General features: G+C 39.9%; 1 protein-coding gene across 4 annotated transcripts in view; it reads left to right on the top strand.

Annotated features, from left to right (window-relative positions):
* SHC4 (SHC adaptor protein 4) overlaps window positions 1–26732 on the top strand; it is a 146613-nt gene that overhangs the window by 40555 nt on the left and 79326 nt on the right. For 3 of the 4 annotated variants that reach the window (XM_003121520.5, XM_013993029.3, XM_084970697.1), the window contains exon 2: window positions 6023–6093. In XM_003121520.5, coding sequence (XP_003121568.1) covers window positions 6023–6093 — 71 coding nt within the window. Of the gene's footprint in view, window positions 1–595; window positions 843–6022; window positions 6094–26732 lie in introns of those variants that run through there. The other variant, XM_084970692.1, reaches the window with a different exon arrangement.

Raw genomic sequence — 26732 nt, forward strand, 5'->3', positions numbered from 1 at the left:
TGTCATTCCTTCTTGGCTTATGAAGTGCAGGGCCAATGTCTTAAACTTTCTCTTGAAGGATATTCCTCCATACTCCTAGCTCAGGGCAGGCACATCCTAAGGAAAAGACTATGCCATGGAAAAAAGGGATTTAACCGTACTTAGTAACTAATGCATTGTGACTTCAGGAGGTTAAATGGTAGGCTTTGTTTAATTTTTTTAAACTTTAGAATAATACCATCTACTTATTTTTTATTATATTTTATTTTATTTTTGCTTTTTAGGGCCATACCCAAGGCATATGGAGGTTCCCAGGCTAGGGGTCAAATCAGAGCTACAGCTGCCAGCCTACATTACAGCCACAGCAAGACAGGATTTGAGCTGCATCTGTGATCCACACCACAGCTCACAACAACACTAGGTCCTTAACCCACTGCGTGAGGCCCGGATCAAACCCACAACCTCATGGTTCCTAGTCAGATTCATTTCCACTGTGCCATGACAGGAACTCCCCATCTACTTTTTTTTTAAAAATATAATACAAAAATATAAAGTCAAAAGTAAAAAGCTGCCTCTCTTCTATTCCCAGAGGTAACCATTCTTGTTCCCCACCACAGAGCTCAGCAGCTGGGAGATAAACTCTGAACAAAAAAGGAAATTTAAATTGGGAAAAATGGAAATCAAATTTGTTTTAAAGTAAGAGTACGAGCCAACCAATTTCAGCCACCAGGGGGGCAGACCTCAGAAGCAAGAGAGGCTACAACTCTATTGTCTGCAAAAAGAAGACCACACCAAAAATCTATACAAGATGAAAAGGCAGAGAATTATGACTCAGATAAGGGAGCAAGGAAAAAAATCCAGAGGTAACCACTGTTAACAGTTTTTTTTTTTTAAATTAAAGTATAGTTGATTTAAAATGTGTTGATTTCTGCTGTATAAAGTGATTCAGTTATATATACTCTTTTTCATATTCTTTTCCATTATGGTTTATCTCAGGGTATTGAATATAGTTCCCTGTGCCATACAGTAAGTGAAATTTGTTGTCTATCCATTATATGTAGTATTTTGCATCTACTAATCCTAAACTCCCAGTCCATTCTTCTGCCACCATCCTCCACCCTCCCACAAGTCTGTTCTCTATGTCTGTGAGTCTGTTTTGTAGATAGGTTCTTTGTTAACAGCTTCTTATCTGTCCTGCAGACATTCTTTCTGAGGATGTAAGAATCTTTTTCTTTAGGTCTTTCAAAGTCATCATTCTGTGACATGCTCTGGGTGAAAAGTTCCCATAAGCTAGCCCTCATTCCTTTTCTCTGAAAACCCCAGTAATTTCTTCTCTGGAATGCAAAGCCCAAAACACCCAGGCCATGAATAGGCTGTTCACCTCTCCCTGGAAGCAAGTGGTTGAAACTCAGACAGTACAAAAATATTATGACTGCCTTGAGGCATGAAAGGAGTGCATGAGCTGGGAGCTGGGTGAGGCATCTGTCAGGTGCTGAATGGGAAGGTTGTTTGAGCTCTGCCACGTTCTCACCACCCCGGATGCCTCTAATAAAGGTCTTCAGTGTCCTTTCCTCATCACAGGTACAGGAATTAGGGAGTGCCTTCTGTCTTATGTGTCACCCCCTACAGGCCCCAGAGGAGCATAGATTCATGCCTGCTCTCACCCCCAGCCTTGTCACCTTCTTCCCCATATGGGTAGACCAAAGGAAGAGTCTGTGGGAGCAGTTGGATGAACTGCTTCTCTTTTTGCTTTCCTTGTCCTACAAGGCTGACACTTAGGGTCCCAGAAATGGCCTGTGTCCTCTAGAATAAGCCCTGATTCAGACCACTGAATACATGAAACTGAGCCAGGCACTTGCTTTTAATAGGCCTTAATTTCTTCATCTATTAAATGGAATGAACAACAATGACTACCCTCATAGAAAGAAAAGATAAATCATCTCTGCCATGGTTGTCCTATCATCATGTGGCTGGGCTTCTTAAGATCAGAGATCATGTCTTATGCAGATCTACCTTTAATAAATGAATGAGAGGTATTATCATCCTCTGTTTATGCTGAAATCAACAAGCTAAATTCAGTCCTCCCTCAGGCCTGGACATTCAGCCCCCTTGGCTTGTGCAGTCTGCAAGTACCTCAGCAAAACCTGGATAGATGCATTTTAGGCTCTACCCCTTCCTGCTCCTTCACAGCACTGGTTTCTGAGTGGGATGGGCTGGAGTAAAAGGAGTCAGTGGGAAGGCCACAGCTGTACCTGGGCTCCAGGGCTGTTGTGGAAAAAATCAGGCATGGGATTTTCTCCCTTCACATTGCCCAGGGTGGACAGGGTATGGGCTCATTGTCACTTCCGTCCGTGACTCATGGTTTCTCTAGAGCTTTCAGTTTGCCACAGGAAGGCTGCTGGAAGGAGTGCCTCCACTGACAGACAAGTGTGTAAAGCTAAACAGAGGTTTCAGGGAAGGGGAGCGGATGGGAAGCATGTCCCAGGCTGCCTTAGAAGGAAGGGGTGAGGTAGTTACCGCCAGAAGTGTGATTAAGAACAAAATCTTGGAAGATTACCTCTCTCCTGGTCTTGCTCTCCCATGTTTCACTCCTTGAGAACCAGAATCCCACCATTGGTGATTCCCTTCATTGTGCTGAGAACTGCCCCTTTGACACTCTCCCTCACAAGGCTGTTGAGCCTAGGGGCATCTCTGTCCTATCTGATTATTTTTTCCCCCTCTTTTCCCCTCCTGATCAGACACGCAGCCTCCTTTCCTCTCCTCTCCTGTGAAAGTCCCCACCATTGACTTTGTCTCAGGGCACTCCCCAGCCTCACCCCAACCCCAGGAACACCTGAGGAGTCTGGCACATTCTCCCTCCCTTCCCCTTCATACAAACCCGCTTGATTGGGTTGTGTGTTGCCAGTTTCTCAGATGGGGGAGTGATAAAAATAACAAACATGGAGGAAACAACAAAGACATCCAGAAACCTTCCTGACTTGTGGATTCCATCCTGTCCCAAGGTTTTTCTGAGTCTCTTCCTGAGTCCTCAGTTCTCCTGCACTCCTGACCCATCCCCTGGGATGGATAGAACCCTCAGACCTTCACCTCCCTCTGCTAATTTTAAAGGCACTGTCAGAGCTGAACAGTAGAAGCTTTCTTCACTCTTTCATCCAGTATTTGCTGAGTGTTTGCTGTGGTCCAGGCACTGGGCAGGTGTTGGAAATACAGTTGTGATCATTGTCTTACTCTTACAGTGCTTACAGCCCAGGGAATGAAGACAAGTAATAAACGAATTAACAAGCAAACCTGATAATCAGTCTATGGCATGAAGGTGACAAGTGGGAGGCTGTGATGAGGAGTGATAGGAGGGGCCTCTGAGGCAGTGACATTTGAATGAAAACCTGAAGGACCAAAAGGAGTCAGTCCTGCAGAGCAATGGGGGTAGAGCTAGGCAGAGCTGGCAGTGTTGGAACAGGAACAGCAAGTGCAAAGGCCCTGGGTTTGGAAATAGTTGGGTGTATTATGGGGGAGAAGGAAGGCCATCGTGGCAGCAAAATGCAAGAGGGGAGAGTGACACAGAGCTGGAGAGGTAAACAAGGGCCAGAAAACACAGGGCTTAGGTGTTTATGGTAATGAGTTTGTTCTGATGATAAATGTGGAGGGTTTAAAGCAATGAGGAACATGGCCTGATATTCATTTTTGAAAAATCACTCTGGCTGACTATGAAAACTGGAGGTTCTTGGTCATATTTTCAAAAACTCTACCTGGATAGGCTGTATCTTCTGGTCTTAAATAGAAGATTTGTAGCTGAAGGAAAAGATGATGCCCATCTCTGCACCAACAAAACTTCCTGGCAATGGGGGTGGGAGGGGAAATGGGAGGAATAGTCCATATCTCTTCCTCAACCTAGGTGGGGAGTCCATTCTTTCCAGCGTGAGGGGTGCAGGAAATCGGAGAGCAGGAGCTAAGTTCTGGAATGGAAGGAGACCCTGAAAGGCAAGTAAAGCCAAGCAGCCAGTGAGGAGGGGAAAACTTTCTTTTCAGTCCACCTCAGAGTTCCTTGTTGGCCTACCAATTAAGAAGACTGTGTTGTCACTGCTGTGGTGGTGCAGGTTCGATCCCTGGTTCAGGAACTTCTACATGCTGTGGGTGTGGCCAAAAAAAAAAGAATAAAAAAAAAATCTACCCTCAACATGGAGCTTGGACCCTTGGGACCTCTTTTTATGACAGTTTTGAGATGGGCTTACTATCACACCGCCTGCATCTAGCTTTCCATTCCTAATAAGTCTTAGGGTTTATTGAACAAAAGTCTGTAGACATCACTTACTTCTTTGAGGTACTCGGTCCTTGGGATGTTAAATGAGATTGGGACAGAATGAAATATTCAAAAAAAATTGTTGCTTGTCAAGACTAGGGCCCCCAGGAGGAATGTGATGAGGAGGAACCCACCTGAAACCTGCCAGGCAATTGTCCCAGCCAGCACACTCTGCCCCACACCATTCTCCAGGCAACCTTGGTGCACTCACCTGTTCTGAGGATGCAGAATCTACAGAATTCGCTGAGAAATACTATAAGAAGCACCCAGGGAGGAACCCCTCAGCTCCTGTCATCTCTACACAGTGCCTTTGCCATTTCCAAGCCGAGGGAGGCTGGAGGGCTTCCAGGGGAAAGCTGAACAGGAAGCCTATCATTTCCAAGGCGCCAACAGATCACTTTCCATCAGTACACTTGGCTCTCATAACATTTCAGAGCTCATTCTCTGAGAAATGTTCTCCCTCATCAACTGAGGCTTAGCTAAGAGGATTACTCCCACTGCCTCCCCTGGCAAAGCTACACAGAAACCTACTAAGTCTGCATCCCTAGGTTTAATGCCCCTTCACAATTCCAGAATCCACTTTTCAACTGGCAGCTTGTTATTTTCTGATACCCCACCAAAGTCTTTCAGTTGGCGGATCCCAAACCAACTCATCTCCCCCTGTCCTGGCTTTCCTGTTTCTGCTAATGAAATCACTATTCCCTCTGCTACCCTGGCTGGAAATGTCTGAGTCATCCTTGACTCATCCTTCTTATTCTCTAGATCAAATCAACAGCTGAATCGTGTAGTATCTATTTCCGTGATGTCACTTGAACCCGTCCCCTGCTTCCTACCACCACTACCCCTTCTCGGTATGAGCTATCATGACTTCCCTCTTGACAAGAGCATTCTCACTTATTCCCTCACTATTAAGCCACCTTCATTCTGCTGTTGACGTAAGGCTCTTCAAACACAGACCAATCCCATTGCTCCCTTTCCAGCAGCCTGACACGGCTCCCATGGCTGCCACATTAGATACACACCTTTTTGCATTATAAATCACAGTGCCTTTTCCAGTACTCCATGTTCAAGCTGAATTTATTCATTCCCAGTATAGGACTTGCCCTCCCCCCTTTTTTCTTGAATCCTCTTAATAAATGATCTTGAAAAAAAAAGTAAGATCTTCTGATATTACTAAATCCTGTATTATTTGCATTTATATGCTAATTTTATCTCCCTGGAAGATTTGATGTTCCTATATTATGTCTCACATTTACTTTTGCTTCCTCTAATATTTGAGCAATGTATGTACCCGGCACTGCTCTTAGGACACCTATAGAAAGTAATTTAACTCTATAAAATTCTAATTACATCCCTATGCTGCAAGTGACAAAACTGAGATACAGAGAAGTCGAGTAACTTGCTGAGGTTCCATAACTAATAACTGACAGAGCCAGGATTCATATTCTGGCTCCAGAGCCCAAGCTTTTAAGCACTAAGCTCACTTTTGTCAGCTGTATTCCTGGTGGGAGGACAGTTGTATTCCTGATCTCATAGTTTGGATTTAGCTGATGTTTTGTAACTGAATTGAAGCTTGAAGCGTGGGTTCCCTAATGGTCAGAAACATCAATGGTGGGCTGAGTGTGCAAATGAAATTTGATATCAGGAGCTAATTTAAGGTGTTTCCTAGGAAATCACTCTGAAGCTAAGAGCTATCTTTATTTTTATTTTTTCCCTACTTGTTTTTTTTTTTTTTTTTTATTCCAGTACATGGGCTGTATTGAAGTGCTGCAATCAATGAGGTCACTGGATTTTGGAATGAGAACCCAAGTTACAAGGTAAGAGAACAAAAAGAGGACAAACTCGAGGACTGTAGTCACAAGAGCTTCTCCCTGCAGGAGTTTCATACAAGGTTTCGAAGGCACCATTGGTTTTTGTTCATATGGCTGGAGGGTAGAACACAACCAGTGACCTTAGATGAGCGACTTTGCCTTATCATGTGAAGGATTTCCCCATTGTGCGACTGAGCATCTGCGTTGCATATGTGGACTCAGATGATGCAGTCATAGAGATAGCTCGTACCCCAGATACTAAAAGTATTTAATATTATGTTTAGAAATAGGACTTAATACGATCTCATACCTGTTGAAGAAATAGCTGAAAATAAGAACAGGGAAGAACTTTCCACATCAGGAAGCCTACTCTTTCCCCATCTGTAGGATCCCTGACAAGAGAAGCTGCTTAACTCCTTGTCAGGGTCTACCTCCTCTACCTACAATGAACTGAATGGAAGAGCTGAACCAGGGGGAGACTTACCCAGGGTGGCTCCAGGCAGCTTAGTGAAAGAACCAGAATCATTACGTAGAGCACAAGTCAGGAGCAGGAAGCACAAGGCATGGTTCATTGAGGCCAAGTTCAAAGCAAGAGGGGGAAGGGGGCTAATTGACTGCTGATGCTGGTAACTGGGAAAACTGTGAGGCGAGAGCCCTGGATCGATATAAGTGATTCAGAATGAGGATGGGCATCTGTGGGATGTGGTGCCAGTGTGGGTCTCAGGGGCAAGCCGCAGTGCCCATCTGCCTCCATAGTTGCAGGCCACTGTTTCCTAGGGGGATGTTCCCATTATGAAGAGAGGTTAACTTTTCCTAATGCTCATCCCATGGAATTCAAGGCCCAGAGAAAGTGTACACATGACCTAAAGGTTTGATGCTCTCTACAAGTGTCACAGTTTTTATAATGGTGTGCTAAAGACCCTGAGACATCCTGTGCAGTGGTTTTTATTTTGTGTTTGTAGGGCCTCACCTATGGGCATATGGAAGTTCCCAGACTAGGAGTCCAATCTGAGCTACAGCTGTGGGCCTACACCACAACCACAGCAATGTGGGAGGCATTGAGCAAGGCCAGGGATCAACCTGTGTCCGCATGGGTACTAGTCGGGTTCTTAACCCACTGAGCCACATTGGGAACTCCTGTGCCATAGTTTTAAAAATACTAACTTTACCTCAAGATTTTCTAAATGAATTTGGCCCAAGAATCCTTTTTTTTTTTTCATGTGATGTTAATAAACACCCCATGTATCTCTAGGGTCCCATGAAATGAACTTTAAGAAATGCTGTTGTGGACTCTCTTGTTTATAATGCTTCAGATCTGTCTTTCCAAATTTCTTACCCATCCTTGGTATTCTCTCAGGAGTCAAACAGATGAAATAGAATTCTTTTTTTTCTCCGTATTCTTGGTGCCTCAGTTCTTGGCACCTGGAAAAGCTCAGTGGATATGTATGGAATAAATGCATGACTCTACCTGACTATCTTCCAGGATTTGAAAATGGCTTCATTTTCCCTCCCTTTTAAATCTTCTTACCCCACTACAAGCCCAGTTCTCCTCATGCTCAAGCCCTTCCAATATCTAAGCGACAGAGTTTCTAGACTACTTCCTACTCTCTTAGCCCTACTTGGAACACATTTCAGGTTTAGTTCATTCTGACGATCTTTAATCTAAAGAAAATACCTCCTCCAGTCCTGAGCAGGTTAGAATTGGGAGAAAGAGGGTTGCAACCCCAGGTGCCTAGACTGGGGGCACAGGAAAAAGGAGTGTCAGTGTCCTTACCTGATGATGTGATTTTCTGTTCATTCCCTCATCCACTCATTCATTAACTCATTCTCCTTCACTCTAACACTATGGAGTGCTCATTAAGGGCCTGAAACTCCCCTAGAATTAAGGACACAGAAGCCTCTGACCTCATGGAACTGCCATTCTAGCTGGGGAACGAGGCTATGGCAAGAAAACAAATAAATATAAGATATACTATCAGGTAGTAATATGTGCCATGACTGTAATAATAAAGCAGAGTAAGAGAATAGAGATGTAGGCAGTAGGCTTTTAAATTTTATTTTACTTTCTATCTTTAAAAATACTGTGTGTTCACTTATGACATTTGGAAAATACAGATAAGCATGAAAAAGAAAATCACTCGTAATCTAACCTGGAGATGATATCTACTAACATTTTGTGCTTCAAAATACTTTTCTGATCTTTTCTTCCATACATGAGTGTATAGTGATTCTTGTGGAAAATCTGAAAAATCTTTGGATCTGTTTCTCCCATGTTGACCATTTTCCTGTTGCTAAACATTCACAAGCATTTTAAAATTATGGTAAAATATGCATAATATAAAATTTACCATTTTAATCGTTTTTAAATGTACGGTTCAATGGCATAAAGTACGTTTACATTGTTGTATGACCCTTACCACTACCATCCACCTCCAGAACTTTGTCATTGTCTCAAATTGAAACTCTGTTCTCATTTAAAATAATGACTCCTTGGGGCATTCCTGTTGTGGCTCAGTGGAAACGAACTCAACTAAGATCCACAAGGATGCAGGTTTGATCCTTGGCCCTGCTCAGTGGGTTAAGGATCTGGTGTTGCCATGAGCTGTGGTGTAGGTCACAGACATGGCTCAGAGCCCACATTGCTATGGCTGTGGTGCAGGATGGCAGCTGTAGCTTCAATTTGACCCCAGCCTGGGAACTTCCATATGCCACAGGTGTGGCCCTAAAAAGCAAAATAAATAAATAATTAAATTAAATTAAATTAAAAAAAAAACTCATTCTCTCATTCCCCAGCCCCTGGCAACCACCACCCTACTTTCTGTCTCTGTGAATATGACTACTATGTGTATTGACATAGATGGAATTATGTATTATTTGTCCTCCTGTGCCTGGTTTATTTCACTTAGCATAATGTCTTCAAAGTCTGTCACTAGGTCAAACAGTATAATATTTTGAAGGCTTTAGATATGAGTCACTAAGACTAGACTGTTCTGCAGAAGAGCTGTACTGGTTGATTCCTCCCTCCCAACTTGGTATCTATTTTTTTGTTAATATTTATTTTTAAAAAATCTTTGTGAATTTGTCAGTCTGTATTTTCCTATTGTGTATTAAATGGTAAAAGACTATTTTTTCTCTGCAGTGAGATTCTGTTCATGACTAATGTATACATTCAAGAGAAAGTATCTGTAGTAGGATCTGGATATTATTCCTTACAGGTGTGTTGGTATGAGATGCAGACATGGCAGACCGTGCAATGGACAGATTTGTGGAAACTTGAGGGTGACTCATGTTCCCTAAAACCTCCAATTCCCACCATACTTCGCAAATATTTATTCTTCCTCTTTCTATTCCAGTTTTTCCTTCTTTATCTCCTCTTTTCGTCTCTCAACTTATGTGTATTTTCATGTTCAGCCACTATTCAAGTTGCTTGATTACCAGTTTTTTGGATATTATTAATATATAACTGTTGAATCAGGTTTTAGAATGTTCACAATTTGAATTTCACAGATTCATAGAGTTTTACTAAACTCATAATCCAAGAAAAAAATTCAGTGAACCACTTGGAATGCTAAAAGAAAGAACTTTATTTTGTGTGGCCACAGCTATCTTTTGACATTGACCATCAAGTGGAAGGTCAATGAGGTGTGAATGCTGATAAACTAATATAGCTATTTGCCACTGCAGATACAAACAGGTGTATTCAGGCTAATGTCCTACCTATGGTAATTGATCTCATTGTCTTTCTACTGGTTAGTACATTGTTCCAGATCATAGAGAGATATCAACATGAGGTTTCTGGTAATAAAGGAGGAGCCACAGTAAAGATGCAAAAGTTGGGTCGGCATTTGAAAGAGATGGATAAAGTCAAATTCATGTCTTCCTGAGGGGCCTTTCTATTAATTGTTTGAGGGCTGAATCCACAGGGCCTAGAACACAGAAAATACTCAAACAGAGCAGGGGCACATAAAAGGACAAGGATACCATGTACTTTGTCAGCAACTCCCTGGATTACACCCTTTCCAAAACTCTCATCACACTTTTCTACTTTGACTCCAGAATTAGTCCCTGGAGAACTCTTTGAGTGGCTTTTACTATTGTTCCTCCCCTAATTCTCACCCAGGCATTTATTCACTTAACTGATTTAGGACTAGATCTTAATTTTTAGCAATCTAGTGTTCATGCAAAAGGCAAAGGAAGAGGTTTGTCATGACCGAAAAGAGAAACAAGATCATTAGGAAAACAAAGGTTCACAGTGACAATGGTCTTCAAAATGTCTGGAAAACAGTATCAAAAGGAAATAATAGAAAGGGAAAATGAAAATCATACTAAGGATGACAGTCATTTCTCTCTCCTTTAAAAATGTTCTCATCATAATTTTAATTTATTCAAAGCTTTTACTGGGATTATCTCATTTAATCTCCATTAAAAACTCTCATTTTACAAATGAGGAAGGGAAATTTAAATTAAGTAACTTGCCCAAGGTCACACAGCTAATAGGTGTCAAGATGGAACTTTAGGCCAAGGCTGCCAGAGTCTAGAAACTTTGCTCTTTGCCGCTATTTTAATATGTCATGATGTTCATGTGATATTTTCCCTTTAGTTTTTTATCTTAGAGAAGTGCATTAATACATTTCATGATAGGGGACAATTATTGAATTCCTGCTATAAACCCTTCTTAATTGTCAGATCATCATAGATAGCAGTTATATACAACTTATATTTTATCTCGAATTCTTACATCCTTACTATAAATGAGTTTTCTTTCTTGAACTATACTTATGTAGTTTTGGTTTGGGGAATAGGTTAGCCTCATAAGAATGACTTCAGAACCTTTCCATATTTTCTGTGCTCTGTGGCAATTTAAATAATATTGGAATTACCTGCTATTTGGAAAGTCTTTGGAACTAGCCCAAACAATTGTCTGAGCCTGTTAGATTTTTACCTCCATTGTCAAACCTTCCATTTTATTGGTCTTTTCAAATTTTCTGTCCTTTCGTAAAATGCTTTAGATAATTTTACCCCCATATTTGGCATTTTATCTACATTTTTTTTTCAAATTTATCACATGATGTGGGCCATATTCTCATCTAAATTTCAAATATCCTGTGCCTGTGTGTATGTGATTATGCTCTCTTTCATATTTCTTTTATTTTTTCCTTTATTTTTTGTCTTTTTTAGGACTGCACCTATGGCATATGGGGGTTCTCAGGCTAGAGGTCGAATTGGAGCTGTAGCCTCTGGCCTACGCCACAGACACAGTAACGCGGGATCCGAGCTGTGTCTGCAACCTACACCACAGCTCAGGGCAATGCTGGATCCTTAACCCACTGAGCAAGATCAGGGATCCAACCCACAGCCTCATGAATACTAGTTGGGTTTGTTAACAATGGAGCCCCGACAGGAAATCCTTTTCTAATTTGTTTGTGCAATCTTTTAAAATCAGATTTGCCAGAGGTTTGTTTGTTTTAGTCCTTTTTTGAAAGAACCAGGTTTAGTTTTATTATTCAAATCTACTTGATTTGGGGTTTTCTAATTCATTTAGTTCACCTTTATCTTAAGTATATCTTTCCACCTTTTTGTTTTAAGTTTACTTTATGCTATTCTTTCTTTAATTTTTTAAGATTATTCTTTCACAATTCATTTTTTCTTCCAGTTTTATTGAGATATATAATTGACATATAGCACTGATTATGTTTAAGGTATACAGCATAATGATTTGACATATCAATCATGAAATGATTACCACAATAAGTTTAATGGACATCTATCATCTCATATAGATACAAAATTAAAGAAATAGAAAAAAAAATTGTTTCCTTGTGATGAGAACTCTTAGGATCTACTGTCTTAACGTCCATATAGAACATACAGCAGTGTTAATTATATTTATCATGTTGTACATTTCATCCCTTGTACTTATTTATCTTATAACTGGAAGTTTGTACCTTTGACCACCCCTGCCCCCCCCGCCTCTTGTAACCACAAATCTGATCTTTTTAATGAGTTTAGCTTGTTTGCTTTTAAAGTATAATTTACCTGCAACACTCTGTTAATTCCTTGTACACCGCATAATGATTTGATATTTCTATACACTTCAAAATGATCACCATGATAAGCCTAGTTACCACTCATTATGATTTTTTAAACAAAAATAAAACAAAAAATGTATTTGTTCTGAGACATACACTAGAACTCATGTCACTAAAATATAAAACCCACCCCCTCACTGGCATAAGCATCCTCATCATGAAAAGAAGAAAAAATCTTCCCTGTCCCACTAAGGATGCCTCCTTTGTGTCTAGGTGGAAACTTGCCTCTGATACCAAAGGAGGAATGAATTGTACATCAGGGTAAACCCAGTAAGTGGAGCTGATGGGGCAGGGTTTGGTTTTCAACTCTGAAGGACAGAAATCCATAGGAAATATGGAGGGGACATTTAGTTCAAAACCACAGGACATAATTTATCCCAAGGAGCCAGGGCAGACTGCTGGTTTGAGAGACCTCCAGATCATGGTCTTACTCTTCTTCCTGTATTTATTGTCTTACATATACTTATAGTTGGTAATAGAATCAGCCAGGCTAAACATAAAGCACCCAGAACACGATTTGTCCACACCAGGCTCCAGGACAGCTAGGAGGCAGTGGTTCATGGTGGGTTAGCCTCATTCCTGATGGCCATCCCTTGGGCGGTTGTTGGGGAGGGCAGTCTTTGAAGGAAGATAGAAGCTGTTAGTGAGCAGGTGATGAGTACTCTTCCTTTTGGGGTCCTGGCTTCAGATTCATTTTTTTTTAACTGATTATAAGGGGCTTATTTACCAGGCCCATTCCATTCCATGGGGGAAGAAAGCCCTGACTAGGGTTTTTCGGAACTGCTGCTGTAGAGAGTAAGCAGGCTGATTGGGTGATGAGTACTAGGTAAAGCAGCAAGGAAGTAGAGATCATAATTCAGAGAATATTGTAATTGGACTAATTTCCTGTTTGTAATGTTATTTCTCCTGAGCCCTGATTCTGTAAATTTAATTCACTATCTTGAAATTTTTATTCTTTGGCTTCAACAGGACATTAAAGGCAGTTCTGCAGAGACACATGCATACTTATGTATGTATGTTAGCAACCATTAGATGCAAAGCAGGTCCAGGATGCAGCTGAATATTCACATAAAGGCCTGTGCATGAGGTTTGTAAGAAATGTGAACATTAGGAGGGAAAGTATTCTGTAAAGGTCAAATATCTGCACGCTAAATTAAGATGTCTTGGAGTTCCTGTTGTTGTGCAGTGGGTTAAGGATCCTGCATTGCCCCAGCTGTGGTGTAGGTTGCAGCTGCATCTTAGATTCAGTCCCTGGCCCAGGAACTTCCATATGCTGGGGTATGGCCAAAAAAAAAAAAAAAAAAAATCCCTTTGTTTGAAAACAGGCTGGCATTTACCTAAATTTCTTGAGGAATGTAGGAATGTGATTGGTTGGCGGAGAAGTGTGTGTGTCTCTGGGAGTCACTGTTCAGCAAATGGTGTGCGGGCTCTGTATTGACTTGTGAGGCCATGGAGTGAGGAGAGGAACTGCAGCCCACACAGCACACAAAGTAAAGACCCCAGTGTGGGGATAAGGGGCCGGGTCTATTAACTCGTCAGGCAAGGAAACATTTCCCTAATGAAGACATTTATTGAGAAGAGTAGTAAGAAGAAAAAACATCAGCAGTTTTAGAGTCCTAGTTCATAGTGGTCATGCTAAGAATTGAAAATGAGCGCTTGCTAAGATGGAATGTACATGGTTGGATAAAACAAGTTTCAGTGTTCATTGGTCAGGAAAGAATGTGAAGACCCCAGAAAGGGTCTGGGATCTCAGGGTCAAGGCTTATGTCCTTATCAGCTGCTGAGAACAGTTAGAACAAAACATAGCAGTCAAATCCTCAACAGGTACTGCTGTAAATGGAAGGACTTCCTCTCCCACTTGTAGTGCCCAGTTTCATGTGGTGTGTTATGTGAGCCTGTGAGCAGTGACTACCTCTGCCAATTTCAAGCTGCCCTGCTCCCAGTTCCTCGCAACCTGTTTTTTTAAAAAATTTTATTCAATATCATTGATTTACAATGTTGTGTTAGTTTCAGGAGTACAGCAAAGTGGTTCAGATATACATACTTTTTTTTTATATTCTCTTCTATTTATAGGTTATTATAAGATACTGAGTAGAGTTTGTTCCCTGTGCTATATAGTAGGTCCTTGTTTGTTATCTATTTATATATACTAGTGTGTATATGTTAATCTCAAGCTCCTAATTTATCCCTATCTTCTCCTCCCTTTGGTAACCATTAATTTGTTTTCTGTGTCTGTGAATCTGTTTGTGTTTTGTAGATATGTTCATTTGTGTCGTATTTTAGATTCCACATATGATCAATATCATGTATTTATCTTTCTCCTGTCTGGCTTACTTCACTTAGTATGATAATTCTATGTCCATCCATATTTCTGCAAATGGCATTATTTCATTCCTTTTATGGCTGAGTATTATTCCATTGTATATACGTACCAATCTTCTTTATCCATTTATCTGTCAGTGGACACTTAAGTTGCTTAGCTGTCTTGGCTACTGTGAAAGTACTGCAAAGAACATTGGGGTGTGTGTATCTTTTTATTATTATTATTGATTGTGTTTATTTATTTATTTATTTTTATTTACTCAATGAATTTTTTGGAGTGTTTTTCCTACTTTTTTTGGCTTTCTTTTCTTTTTTTAATTACTAAATGAGTTTTATTACATTTATAGTTTTTCAACAATCATCACAACCCAATTTTACAGTGTTTCAATCCCAAACACCCAGTGTATCTCCCCACCCCACAACCTTTCTCATTTGGAAAACCTAAGTTTTCAAATCTGTGAGTCAGTATCTGTTCTGCAAAGAATTTCATTGTGTCCTTTCTTTAGATTCCACATGTAATTGATAGCATATGATATTGGTATCTCACTGACTGACTTCACTTAGCATGATAATTTCTAGGTCCATCCATGTTGCTAAAAATGCCATTATTACTTTCCTTTTAATGGATGAGTAGTATTCCATTGTGTATACGTACCACTACTTCTTTATACACTCCTCTGTCGATGGACATTTAGGTTGTTTCCATGTCTTGACTATTGTATAGACTGCTGCAATGAACATTGGAGTACTGTGTCTTTGCAAGTCATGGTTTTCTCTGGATAGATGCTCAGGAGTGGGGTGGCTGGATCAAATGGTAATTCTATTTTGAGTTTTCTGAGGAATCTCCATACTGTTTTCCACAGTGGTTGCACCAATTACATTCCCACCAACAGTGTAATAGGGTTCCTTTTTCTCCACACCCTCTCCAGCACTTACTGTTTGTAGACTTTTTGATGATGGCCTGTCTGGCTGGTATAAGGTGGTCCCTCAGAGTGGTTTTGATTTGCATTTCTCTAATACTGAGTGATGTTGAACATCTTTTCATGTGTTTTGGGGCCATCTGTATGTCTTCTTTGGAGAATCATCTGTTTAGATCTTCTGCCCATTTTTTGATGGGGTTGTTTGTTTTTTTGGTATGGAGCTGCAGAAGTTGTTTCTAAATTTTGGAGATGAATCCCTTGTCAGTCGATTCATTTGCAAAGATTTTCTCCCATTCTGTGGGTTGTCTTTTTGTGTTGTTTAGGGTTTCCTTTGCTGTGCAGAAACTTTGAAGTTTGATTAGGCCCCATTTGTTTATTTTTGTTTTTATTGTCATTACTCTAAGAGGTGGATCTGAGAAGATGTTGCTGTGGTTTATGTCAGAGAGTGTTTGGCCTACATTTTCCTCCAAGAGTTTTATAGTATCTGGTCTTATATCTAGGTCTTTAATCCATTTTGTGTTTATTTTTGTGTATGGTGTTAGAGAGTGTTCTAATTTCATATTTTTCCATGTGGCAGTCCAGTTTTCTCAGCACCACTTATTGAACAAGCTGTCTTTTTGCCATTGTATATTCTTGCCTCCTTTGCCATAGGCTGTAGGTGCGTGGGTTTAATTCTGGGCTTTCTATGCTGTTCCACTGATCTATATTTCTGTCTTTGTGCCAGTACCATATGGTTTTGATGATTGTTCCTTTGTAGTACAGTCTGAAGTCCAGGAGCCTGATTCTTCCAGCTCTATTTTTCTTTTTCAGGATGTCTTTGTCTATTCTGGGTCTTTTGTGCTTCCAAACAAACTTTAAAATATTTTGTTCGAGTTCTGTGAAAAATGTTCTTGGTAATTTGATAGGGATTATATTGAATCTGTAGATTGCCTTGGGTAGTATGGTCATTTTGATAATATTGACTCTTCCATCTGTTTGTATCTTTATTTCTTTCATCAGCATTTTATAGTTTTCAGAGGACAGGTCTTTTGTCTCTTTAGGTAGGTTTATTCCTAAGTATTTTATTCTTTTGGATGTGATGGTAAATGGGATTGCTTCCCTAATTTCTCTTTCTGATCTTTCATTGTTAGTATATAGAAATGCAGTCACTTTCTGTGTGTTAATTTTGTATCTTGCAACTTTGCCAAATTCGTGGATGAGCTCTAACAGTTTTCTGGTAGAGTCTTTAGGATTCTCTAGGTATAGTATCATGTCATCTGCAAACAGTGATAGTTTTACTTCTTCCTTTCCAATTTGGCTTCCTTTTATTTCTTTTTCTTCTCTGATTGTTGTGGCTAGGACTTCCAAAACTATGTTGAATACTAGTGGTGAGAGTGGACATCCTTGTCTTGTTCCTTATCCCAGTGGGAATTCTTTCAGCTTTTCACTTCTGAGAATGACGTTAGCTCTGGGTTTGTCATATATGGCCTTTATTATGTTGAGGTAGGCTCCCTCTATGCCCACTTTCTGAAGGGTTTTTTTTTTTTTTAAATCAGAAATCGGTGTTGGATTTTGTCAAAGGCTTTTTCTGCATCTATTGAGAGGATCATATGGTTTTTAATCTTCAGTTTGTTAATGTGGTGTATCATACAATTGATTTGCAGGTATTGAAGAATCCTTGCATCTCTGGGATGAATCCCACTTGATCATGATGTAAAATCCTTTTTTAATGAATTGTTGGATGTGGTTTGTTGAGGATTTTTGCATTGATGTTCATCAGTGAAATTGGTCTGTAATTTTCTTTTTTTATGGTGTCTTTGTCTGGTTTTGGTATCAGGGTGATGGTGGCCTCCTAGAATGAGTTTGGGAGTGTTCCTTCCTGTACAGTTTTTTGGAATATTTTCAGAAGGATAGGTGTTAGCTTTTCTCTAAATGTTTGATAGAATTCTCCTGTGAAGCCATTTGGTCCTGGACTTTTGTTTGTTGGAAGTTTTTTAATCATAGTTTCAATTTTAGTACTTGTGATTGGTCCATTCATCTTTTCTATTTCATCTTGGTTTAGTCTTGGAAGGTTGTATTTTCCTTTGTATTTCTGTGATGTCTGTTGTAACATCTCCTTTTCCATTTCTGTTTTATTGATTTGAGTCCTCTGTCTTTTTTTCTTGATAAGTCTGGCTAAGTTCTTATCAATTTTGTTGATCTTTTCAAAGAACCAGTTTTTCATTTCATTGATCTTTTCCATGGTTTTATTTGTTTCTATTTCATTGATTTCTGCTCTGATCTTTATGATTTCTTTCCTTCTGCTAACTTTAGGTCTTGTCTGTTTTTCTCTCTCTAGCTGCTTTAGATGTAAAGTTAGCTTGTTTATTTGAGCTTTTTCTTGTTTCCTGAGGTAGGCTTGTATTGCTATAAACTTTCCTCTTAGAATGGCTTTTGCTGCATCCCATAGGTTTTGGCGTGTTGTCTCTTTGTTGTCATTTGCTTCTAGGTATTTTTTAAATTTCCTCTTTGCTTTATTCAATGATCCATTGGTTGTTTAGTAGCATGTTGTTTAGTCTCCATGTGTTTGTGTGTTTTGCATTTTTTTTTTGTCTTTTGCCATTTTAGGGCCGCACCCATGGCATATGGAGGTTCCCAGGCTAGGGGTCTAATCAGAGCTGTTGCTTCAGCTTATGCCAGAGCCACAGCAATGCCAGATCCAAGCCATGTCTGCAACCTACACCACAGCTCATGGCAAAGCCAGATCCTCAACCCACTGAGCAAAGCCAGGGATCAAACCTACAGCCTCATGGTTCCTAGTCAGATTCATTTCTGCTGTGCCACGACGGGAACTCCTATATACGAGATTGTTTTAATTTGTTGATCTCTTAATTGCAAGTGCATCTCCAGTGTCCTGCATTGGTACCCTCCTCTTCTTACTATTTCTGATTTTGGTAGCCTAGTTGTGCACAGATGATTTCCTATATTTACTGTATATATGCCTTTCCTGATGAGCCTTGTTATTTGTGGTAGTTTTGTTTCTAGTTGTGGCCTTTTCTTTTCTGCCTAGAGGAGTTCCTTTTGTATTTGTTTTAAGGCTGGTTTAGTGTTAGAGTTCCCGTCATGGCTCAGTGGTTAATGAATCCGACTAGGAACCATGATGTTTCTGGTTCGATCCCTGACCTTGCTTAGTGGGTTAAGGATCCATCATTGCTGTGAGCTGTGGTGTAGGTCGCAGACGCAGCTCAGATCCTGCATTGCTGTGGCTCTGGCATGGGCCAGTGGATACAGCTCCAATTAGACCCCTAGCCTGGGAACCTCCATATACCACAGGAGCAGCCCTAGAAAAGGCAAAAAAAAAAAAAGACAAAAAAAAAAAAGCTGGTTTAGTGTTGCTGAATTCTCTTAGCTTTTGTTTATCTATAAAGCTTTTGGTTTCTCCTTCAAATCTGAATGAGAGCCTTGCTGGGTAAAGTAATCTTGGTTGGAGGTTTTATCCTTTTCATCACGTAAAGTATATCATGCCACTCCCTTCTGACCTGCAGAGTTTCTGCTGAAAAATTTGCAGATAACCTTATCAGGGTTCCCTTGTATGTTACTTGCTTCTTTTCCTTAGCTGCTTTCAGTATTTTCTTTTTGTCTTTAATTTTGGTCAGTTTGATTAATATGTGTCTCGGGGTGTTCTTCCTTGGGTTTATTTTATATGGTGGTACTCATTGTGCTTCCTGGATTTGAGTGTGTGGTTCCTTTCCCATGTTAGGAAAATTTTTGGCTATTATCTCTTTGAATATTTTTTCGGTCCCTTTCTCTCTCTCTTCTCCTTATTACACCCCTATAATATGGATGTTGGTGTGTTTAACATTGTCCCAGACTTCTCTGAGATGCTCTTCACTTCTTTCAATCTTTTTTCTCTCTATTCCGCATGAGTGATTTCCATAGTCTGTCCTCCACCTTGCTTATTCATTCTCCTGCTCCTGTATTCTGCTGTTGGCTGCTTCTAATGAATTTTTTATTTTAATTATTGTATTTTGTGTTTCTGCTTGCTTAAGTTTTAAATCTTGTGTTTCTTTGCTCAATCTTTGCTGTAAATTATCCATCTTTGCCTCCAGTTTATTTACAGTATCTTGCATCATCTTCAGCATCATCAGTTTAAAGTTTTTTTCCTGTAGGCTGATAATCTCCAGATCACCTAGCTGTTTTTCTGGGATGTTTTCTTGCTCCCTTATCTGAGTTATAGTTCTCTGCCTTTTCATTTTTATAGGTTTTTGGTGTGCTGTCCTTTTTGCAGACAATAGAATTGTAGCCTCTCTTACTTCTGATGTCTGTCCCCATGGCCGAAGTTGGTACGGGGGCTTGCTGTAGGCTTCCTGATGGGAGTGACCTGTACCTGCCCATTGGTAGATGGGACTGATTCCTATCCCTCTGGTGGGTGGGGCTTTGTCTCTGTGTGATATTAGATGAGGCTGTGTACCTGGAGGGTCTTTAGGCAGTCTGATTACTGATGTGCAGGGCTATGATTCCACCTGGATTATTGTTTCACCTGGGGCTTCTCAGCCCTGATGGGTGGGGCCAGATTTTCCCAAAATGGCCACCTCCAGAGAAAGGCTTGCTGGTGAATATTCCTAAGAGCTTTGCCTCCTATGTCCTTCCCCCACAACGAGCTACAGTCACCCCTTTTTTTCCTAGGAGATACTCTAAGAACTCCAGTCAGGACTGACCCAGATTCCTTTGGAGCCTCTACTTTGCCCTGGGACCCAGTGTCCATGAAAGCTTGTGTGGACCTTTTTAAGAAAGGGGTCTCATTTTCCCCCAGTCCCTTGGAACACCTGCGCACAAGCCCACTGGCCTTCAATGCCAGATGCTCTGGGGGCTCTTTCTCCCAATACCAGATCCCCAGGTGTGGGGACTTGACCTGGGGCTCAGAACTCTCACTCCTGTAGGTGATTCTCTGTGATACTGTTACTTTCCAATCTGTGGGCTTCCCACCTGGTAGGTATGGGGTTGCTTATATCACACAATTACCCCTCCTAAGTCTTGATGTGGCCTCCTCTTTTTCTTCTGGAGTAGATATCTTTTTGAAAGTTTCCAGTCGATTTGGTTTAAGGTTTTCAGCATTTGGTTGTAATTCTGTTGTTTTTATAGGAGAAGGTGAGCTCCAGTCTTTGTATTCCACTGTCTTAATCCCATCTGTGTGCATCTTTTTGAATTATGTTTTTTTCTGGACATATGCCCAGGAAAAGGATTGCAGGATCACTGCATTTCTACATACTAATAACAGGAGCTCAGGAGTTCCCATCATGGCTCAGCAGAAATGAATCTTCTAGCATCCATGTGAACACAGGTTTGATCCCTGGCCTCATTCAGTGGGTTAAGGATCTGATGTTTCTGTGAGCTGTGGTGTAGGTTGCAGACATGGCTTGGATCCAGTGTTGCTGTGGCTGTGGTGTAGGCCACAGCGGTCCTAAAAAGACAGGAAAAAAAAAAAAAAAAGCTCAGAAAGAGAAATGAAGGAAACAATCCCATTTACCTACTACATCCAAAAGAATAAAATACCTAGCAAAAACCTACCTGAGGAGTTCCCCTCATGGCTCATTGGTTAACGAACCCAACTAAGATCCATGAGAAAGCGAGTTCGATCCTTGGCCTTGCTCAGTGGGTTAAGGGTCCAGCATTGCCATGAGCTGTGGTATAGGTCACAGACATGGCTCAGATCTGGCATTGCTGTGGCTGTGGCTGGCAGCTGTGGCTCCAATTTGACCCTTTGCCTGGGAACCTCCATACGCCACAGATGTGGCCCTAAAAAGACAATAAACAAAATAAAACAAAACAAAAGCTATCTGAAGAGACAAAAGTCATATACTCTGAAAACTGTAAGACACTGATGAAAGATATTTTAAAAAGACACAAACAAATAGAAAGTTATACCATGTTTTTGGACTGGAAGAACCTCAAAACCTCTTTAGGACTGAGATCTCGCTTTTCAGATTATCTGAGAAGAAATAGCCAGTTAAATTCCTTTTAGAAGTCTTCAGTAATTGCAATGTATACATGTAAGGATAACCTGACCCCCTTGCTGTACAGTGGGAAAATTAAAAATAAATAAATAAATAAATAAAAAAGAAGTCTTCAAATGTACAGTCATTTAAAAAGTATTCCCATGCAATTGGGAAGGGTTCTGACACAGAGTCAAATACACAGAGAGAAGGTGTGAAAGTCAAGGGCTCCTTTTGCTAAGAGTCAGTAGCACAATGTCTCTCACATGCAGACATAGTTACTATTTTAATTAACACAGGTAAGGTTAAATTGTACAGTTACTAAGGCAACCCATAAAATGGAAAAAATATTTTGTAAATCATATATGTGATGAGGGAGTAATATCGAGAATATAGAGAGAAATCCTGCAACTCAACAACAAAAACAAACAACCCTCTTAAAAACTGGGAAAAGGACCTGAATAGACATTTCTCCAAAGAAGACATACTAATGGATAACAAGCACATGAAAAGATGCTTAACACCACTAATCATCAGGGAAATGCAAATAAAAACCATAATGAGATAGTACTTCACACTTATTGGGATGGCTGTTATTTAAAAATGAAAACAAAAACAACAAAGCAGAAAGTAAATGTTGGCAAGGTTGCAGAGAAACTGAGACTCTGCTTTGCTGGTTGTGATGTAAAATGATGAAGCTGCTATGAAAAACTATATGGCAGTTCCTAAAAAATTAAAAATAGAATTAGCATATGATTCAACAATTCTGTTTTTGTGTATGTATCTAAAAGAATTGAAAGCAGGTACAGATATTTGTACACCCATGTTCATAGCAGAAGGTAGAAGCAACCCAAGTATCCATTGATGGATGAATGGATGAAAAAAACATGGTATATACATACAAAGGAATCTTAGCCTTAAAAAGGAAGGAAATCTTGCCAGTTGTGACAACATAGATGAACCTAGAGGGCATTATGCTAAATGAAATGCCAGGCAGAGAAAGACTGATTGTGCATGATATCACTTATATGTGGAATTTTTTTTTTAAAGCCCAACTCGTAGCAACAGAGTAGAATGGTGATGGGGGGAAGGTGGGGAAAATGGGGACATAATGGTTAAAGAGAACAAACTTGCAGTTATAAGATGATTAAGGTCTTATGATCTAACGTATAACATAGTGACTACATAGTTGATAATACTATCTTGTACAATTGAAATTTGCTAAGAGAGTAGATTTTAAGCATTCTCACACGGAGAAGTGAATATGTGAGCTGATGGATATACTAATTAACTTGATTGTGGGGATTCTTTCACAATGTGTACATCTATCAAACTATCATGTTGTATACTTTAAATATATTATGATTTTATTTGTCAATTATACTTCAAGAGAGCTGAAAAGAAAAAGGAAATCTGACACATGCTACAGCATGAGTAAACCTTGTCTTGGTCCATTCCTGCTGCTGTAATGGACTACCACATATTGGGTAGCTTATAAACAACAGACCTGACTTCTTACAGCTCTGCAGTTTGGATGTCTGAGATCAAGTTTCCAACATGGTCAGGTGGGGGTCCTTTTCTGGATGGCTGACTTACTGTATCTCCATGTTGTAGAAGGAGCCAGGGAGCTCTGTGGTATCTCTTTTATAATGGCACTAATCTCCTTTATGAAGGCCCCACCCTTGTGACCTAATTACCTCCCAAAAGCTCTACTTACTAGTACTGTCACCATTCAACATACAAAATTTGGAGTCTGACCACTGTAAACCTTGAGGACATTACACTAAGTAAGACAGTCACAAAAAGACAAATAGTGTACTATTTCACTTATATGAAGTGCCTAGAGTAGTCAGATCCAGAGACAGAAGGTGGTTGCCAGAGGTTAGTGGGGAGGGGGTTAGTGCTTGAGGGGTATAGAGTTTCAGTTTGGAAAGGTGAAAAAGCCCTGGAGAAGGATGGTGGTGATGGTCAAACAACACTGTGAATGTACTTAATGTTACTGAACTGTATACTTAAAATGGTAATTTTTAATTAAAAATTAATTAATCAAATTTTATTTTTTAATTAAAATTAATTAATCAAATTTTATTTTTTAATTAAAAATTAACTAATCAGTCAATCAATTTTTTAGGGTCACACCTGCAGCACATGGAAGTTCCTAGGCTAGAGGTTGAATCAGAACTGCAGCTGCCAGTCTATACCACAGCTGCAGCAATGCAGGATCCCAGCAATGGCTGCAACCTATACCATAGCTCACAGCAATGCTGGATCCTTAATCCACTGAGTGAGGCCAGGGATTGAACCCACATCCTCATGGATCCTAGTTGGGTTCATTACCACTAAATTATGATGGGAGCTCCTAAAATGGTAAATTTTATGTTATAAATGTTTCACCACAATTTTAAAAAGGTATTAGTCACTAGTTGAGTTGTATTTTTGGAGCAGTCACTGCTGTATAAGTTAATTTTGTTTCACTGAAAGGGTGCAAAGCCAGTTGAAAAGGACAGCTGAAGCATCAGGGCCTGTTTCCAGAAGGTTCCATAGCCAAGGAATGCCCAGTGGCCTCTTCTAATTTCTTGACCAGAAAGCCCAACCAAAAGCCACACTGGCCAAGAGGGCTGCTGCAGGACAGAAAGAGAGAGTAGTTAACAATAACTAATGTTTGTCTCACTATCTCAGAGCCATGCTCTCTTATGAACTAAGTGTACTGTAATTTTCCATGTTGAGCAGGAGAAGCTCAGGCTCAGAAAAAGTAAGTGGCTATCCCAAGACCACACAGCTCTTTCACTGGACTCAAACCCAGGTACTCTTATAGGGCTTAATGCTTCTTAGTGACATTGCTTTGGTTTGAAGCTAGGTAACTACTCTTATAGCTGTAAATAGACTAAGATGGTGGGAGATAATTCGGACAATAAAGGCAAGTCTGATTCATCTTTAAACATCACTTCTTAAGTGGGAGAACAACACAGAACCATCACCATCACGGATGTCAGGCCTCTGTGGGACATCTGACTCTACGTTTTGTCACTATTCTTTTTTTTTTTTCTGATTAAAAAATTAAATATGGCTTATTATGGGAATTGTGGGACAGGGTAAAAATAAAAGAAAAATCAGACAAATCATTGGAAGTAACCAAGGGTAACAGTTTGGTATAAAATTTTTTAAGTTGTGTTTAAAAACAAAAAGTGAGATTCTGTGGTGCGAATTAATTGGTAACATGTTTTTATCATTTATCGTGCACATTTTCTAGGTCGTTTAGTATGACTAGTATTTACTTTGACCTGAACTTTAAGGTGGCAGAAATAATTTTAAGTGCCTCTGCTTGCCATAGGTATATTTCCTAAAAGACTTTTGGCTTTAAGTAGCAAAAAACGACTACCTGGCTTAAGCCAAAAGGGGGATTTCTTGAAAGGATATTGGGGCAGGTCATGGAAGCTGAGAAGCAGTGAACAATTACACTGATAGATTCAGGGCTCCAGAGGTCTCAGCTGCAGGTATTCAGAGCCCTCTCATCTCTGGTTTTCTCAGTTCCAAATATCAAATTTCCCAAAAAGACAGTGACTGGGGCCCAGTTATTTTTGGCCAGGACAGTTGCATTGTGGACATATGGTAGTTCTGTAATACTCATATATTGAGAAGGGCAGTTACTGGGAGGAGGAAAAAGCAGTTTGTAAAAGAGAGGTAGTAAGTGAAGCAAAAAAAAAAAAAAGGAAAGAAAGAAAAAAAAAAAGATTTCTACCACAAAGGGAAAAGAAAACCATAAATCAATTTCTCTGAACATCTTTTAAAAAAAGAAAGAAAGAAAAGACTGGGAATATTTAAATCGTCCCTTAAATGCTTCACTAAAATTGAAGGTTTACAAAATTATTAATCAAATATTTAATATTATTATAGTTAGTGCATTAATTTTAGAACATATTAAATTGAGCTCTAGGTTTGTGTGGTATTTGGATATTTTAAGAAACTTTGAGACTACATGTGTAGGTATTGTATATGTTGATGCCTTTTTAATAGGCCTTAGGGAATTATTTTAATGTTTTAGATATTTATAGAGGTTTATAAAATGGGCGTTAGTTTTGTTCTACAACAGGCTATTTATAGTATCTATATTTGATCTGCCAAGAAATCCTTGGTCCAGAATGAAATTCTCAATTATAGTATTTTTCCCATGGAAAATATGATCCACTTTATGAAATGGTTTCTAAAAATATGTTGTGGCTAAAATCAGGGCCAGCTAATGTATCCAAATGAATCTATAGAAACTTACAGATATACACACTGTCTCTCTAACAGACAATATACACAGCCTAAGTGAGAGTGCTTAGTTATCTGTCCATGTCTAGGTATGGATGGTAGTGGATGGCCTCAAGTGTTTGAAGAGAAAGAAATTAATTTAGAGCTTAAAATGCGTGAATATTAATGCCTCTATATTTTGGGGTGACCCGGTATTTTTAGCTTTGATTGCTCAATGAAGTAGCTTTCTCCAGTACTTTTTTCCCCAGGCAGGGCCAGATGAGAATGCATTCTAGTATTTCCTTTTGTAACCCTTTTTGGTTTCCTTTAGTAGTTTGTATTGAAGGTTTGTCACAGCTCAAGCATTTTCAACTATACTCCTGTGTAAATGTCTCCAGGACCAAGAGACTGGGTTTCTAATTTTGATTGGATAGACACAGTGGTCAGCTCTTGGTTTGAATCATTTAACAATGCAAGTAGAATAGGCCTTTTGATCCATTGCTCGTGGAAACACCAATGCTGAGTTGCATAGGAACCTCCCGAGAAAGCCCAGAGTGTGTATGACCTAGAAGGGATTGGGTCCCTCTGGTCCTTTTTTTCAGTGGGACAATCACAAGGGCTTCATCATCCATCATCTTTGGGATTTAGATTCTCCCTGGAAGGCTAGTTCAAGGGCTTGGTAGGTTGCAGAGCCACAATGATTGGGACATAGTTGCATCAACAAATATTTATTGATTAACAGAGTGGTTTCAGGGCTTCTCTAGCCTAGGTCACAGATCTAGAAATGGCTTGGGAGGTCTTGAAGGCTCCATAATCACTGCTAGTAGTCAGAGAAAAGCAGAAAAGACCTAGACAAGCTACAAACACAGAATGTGGCATCCTGAACTAGGCCAAATTTCAGAACGAGGAGCTCTGAAACAGTTGGGTCAGGTCTCTGGCTCTGTGGTAGAGTGTCTGACACATGGACACCATTCGTACACATTATTGACAAAGAAATGAAAATAAATTCACTGAAGATACTCAGTTTGGTTCAGAGAGCCTTGGAGTCCAAGAAGTTGATTCAGATGAAGAGAAGGATTTCTTGATCTAGATGGAACTGGCTGAACTTCAACCCCTTTCTAGTTCAGGGA

Source organism: Sus scrofa, chromosome 1 (assembly GCF_054392235.1).
Source record: "Sus scrofa isolate SSC_HxYL_T2T_F1_AM1 chromosome 1, Sscrofa_HxYL_maternal_Yorkshire_Landrace_v2.0, whole genome shotgun sequence".
NCBI classification, from domain to species: Eukaryota; Metazoa; Chordata; class Mammalia; order Artiodactyla; family Suidae; genus Sus; species Sus scrofa.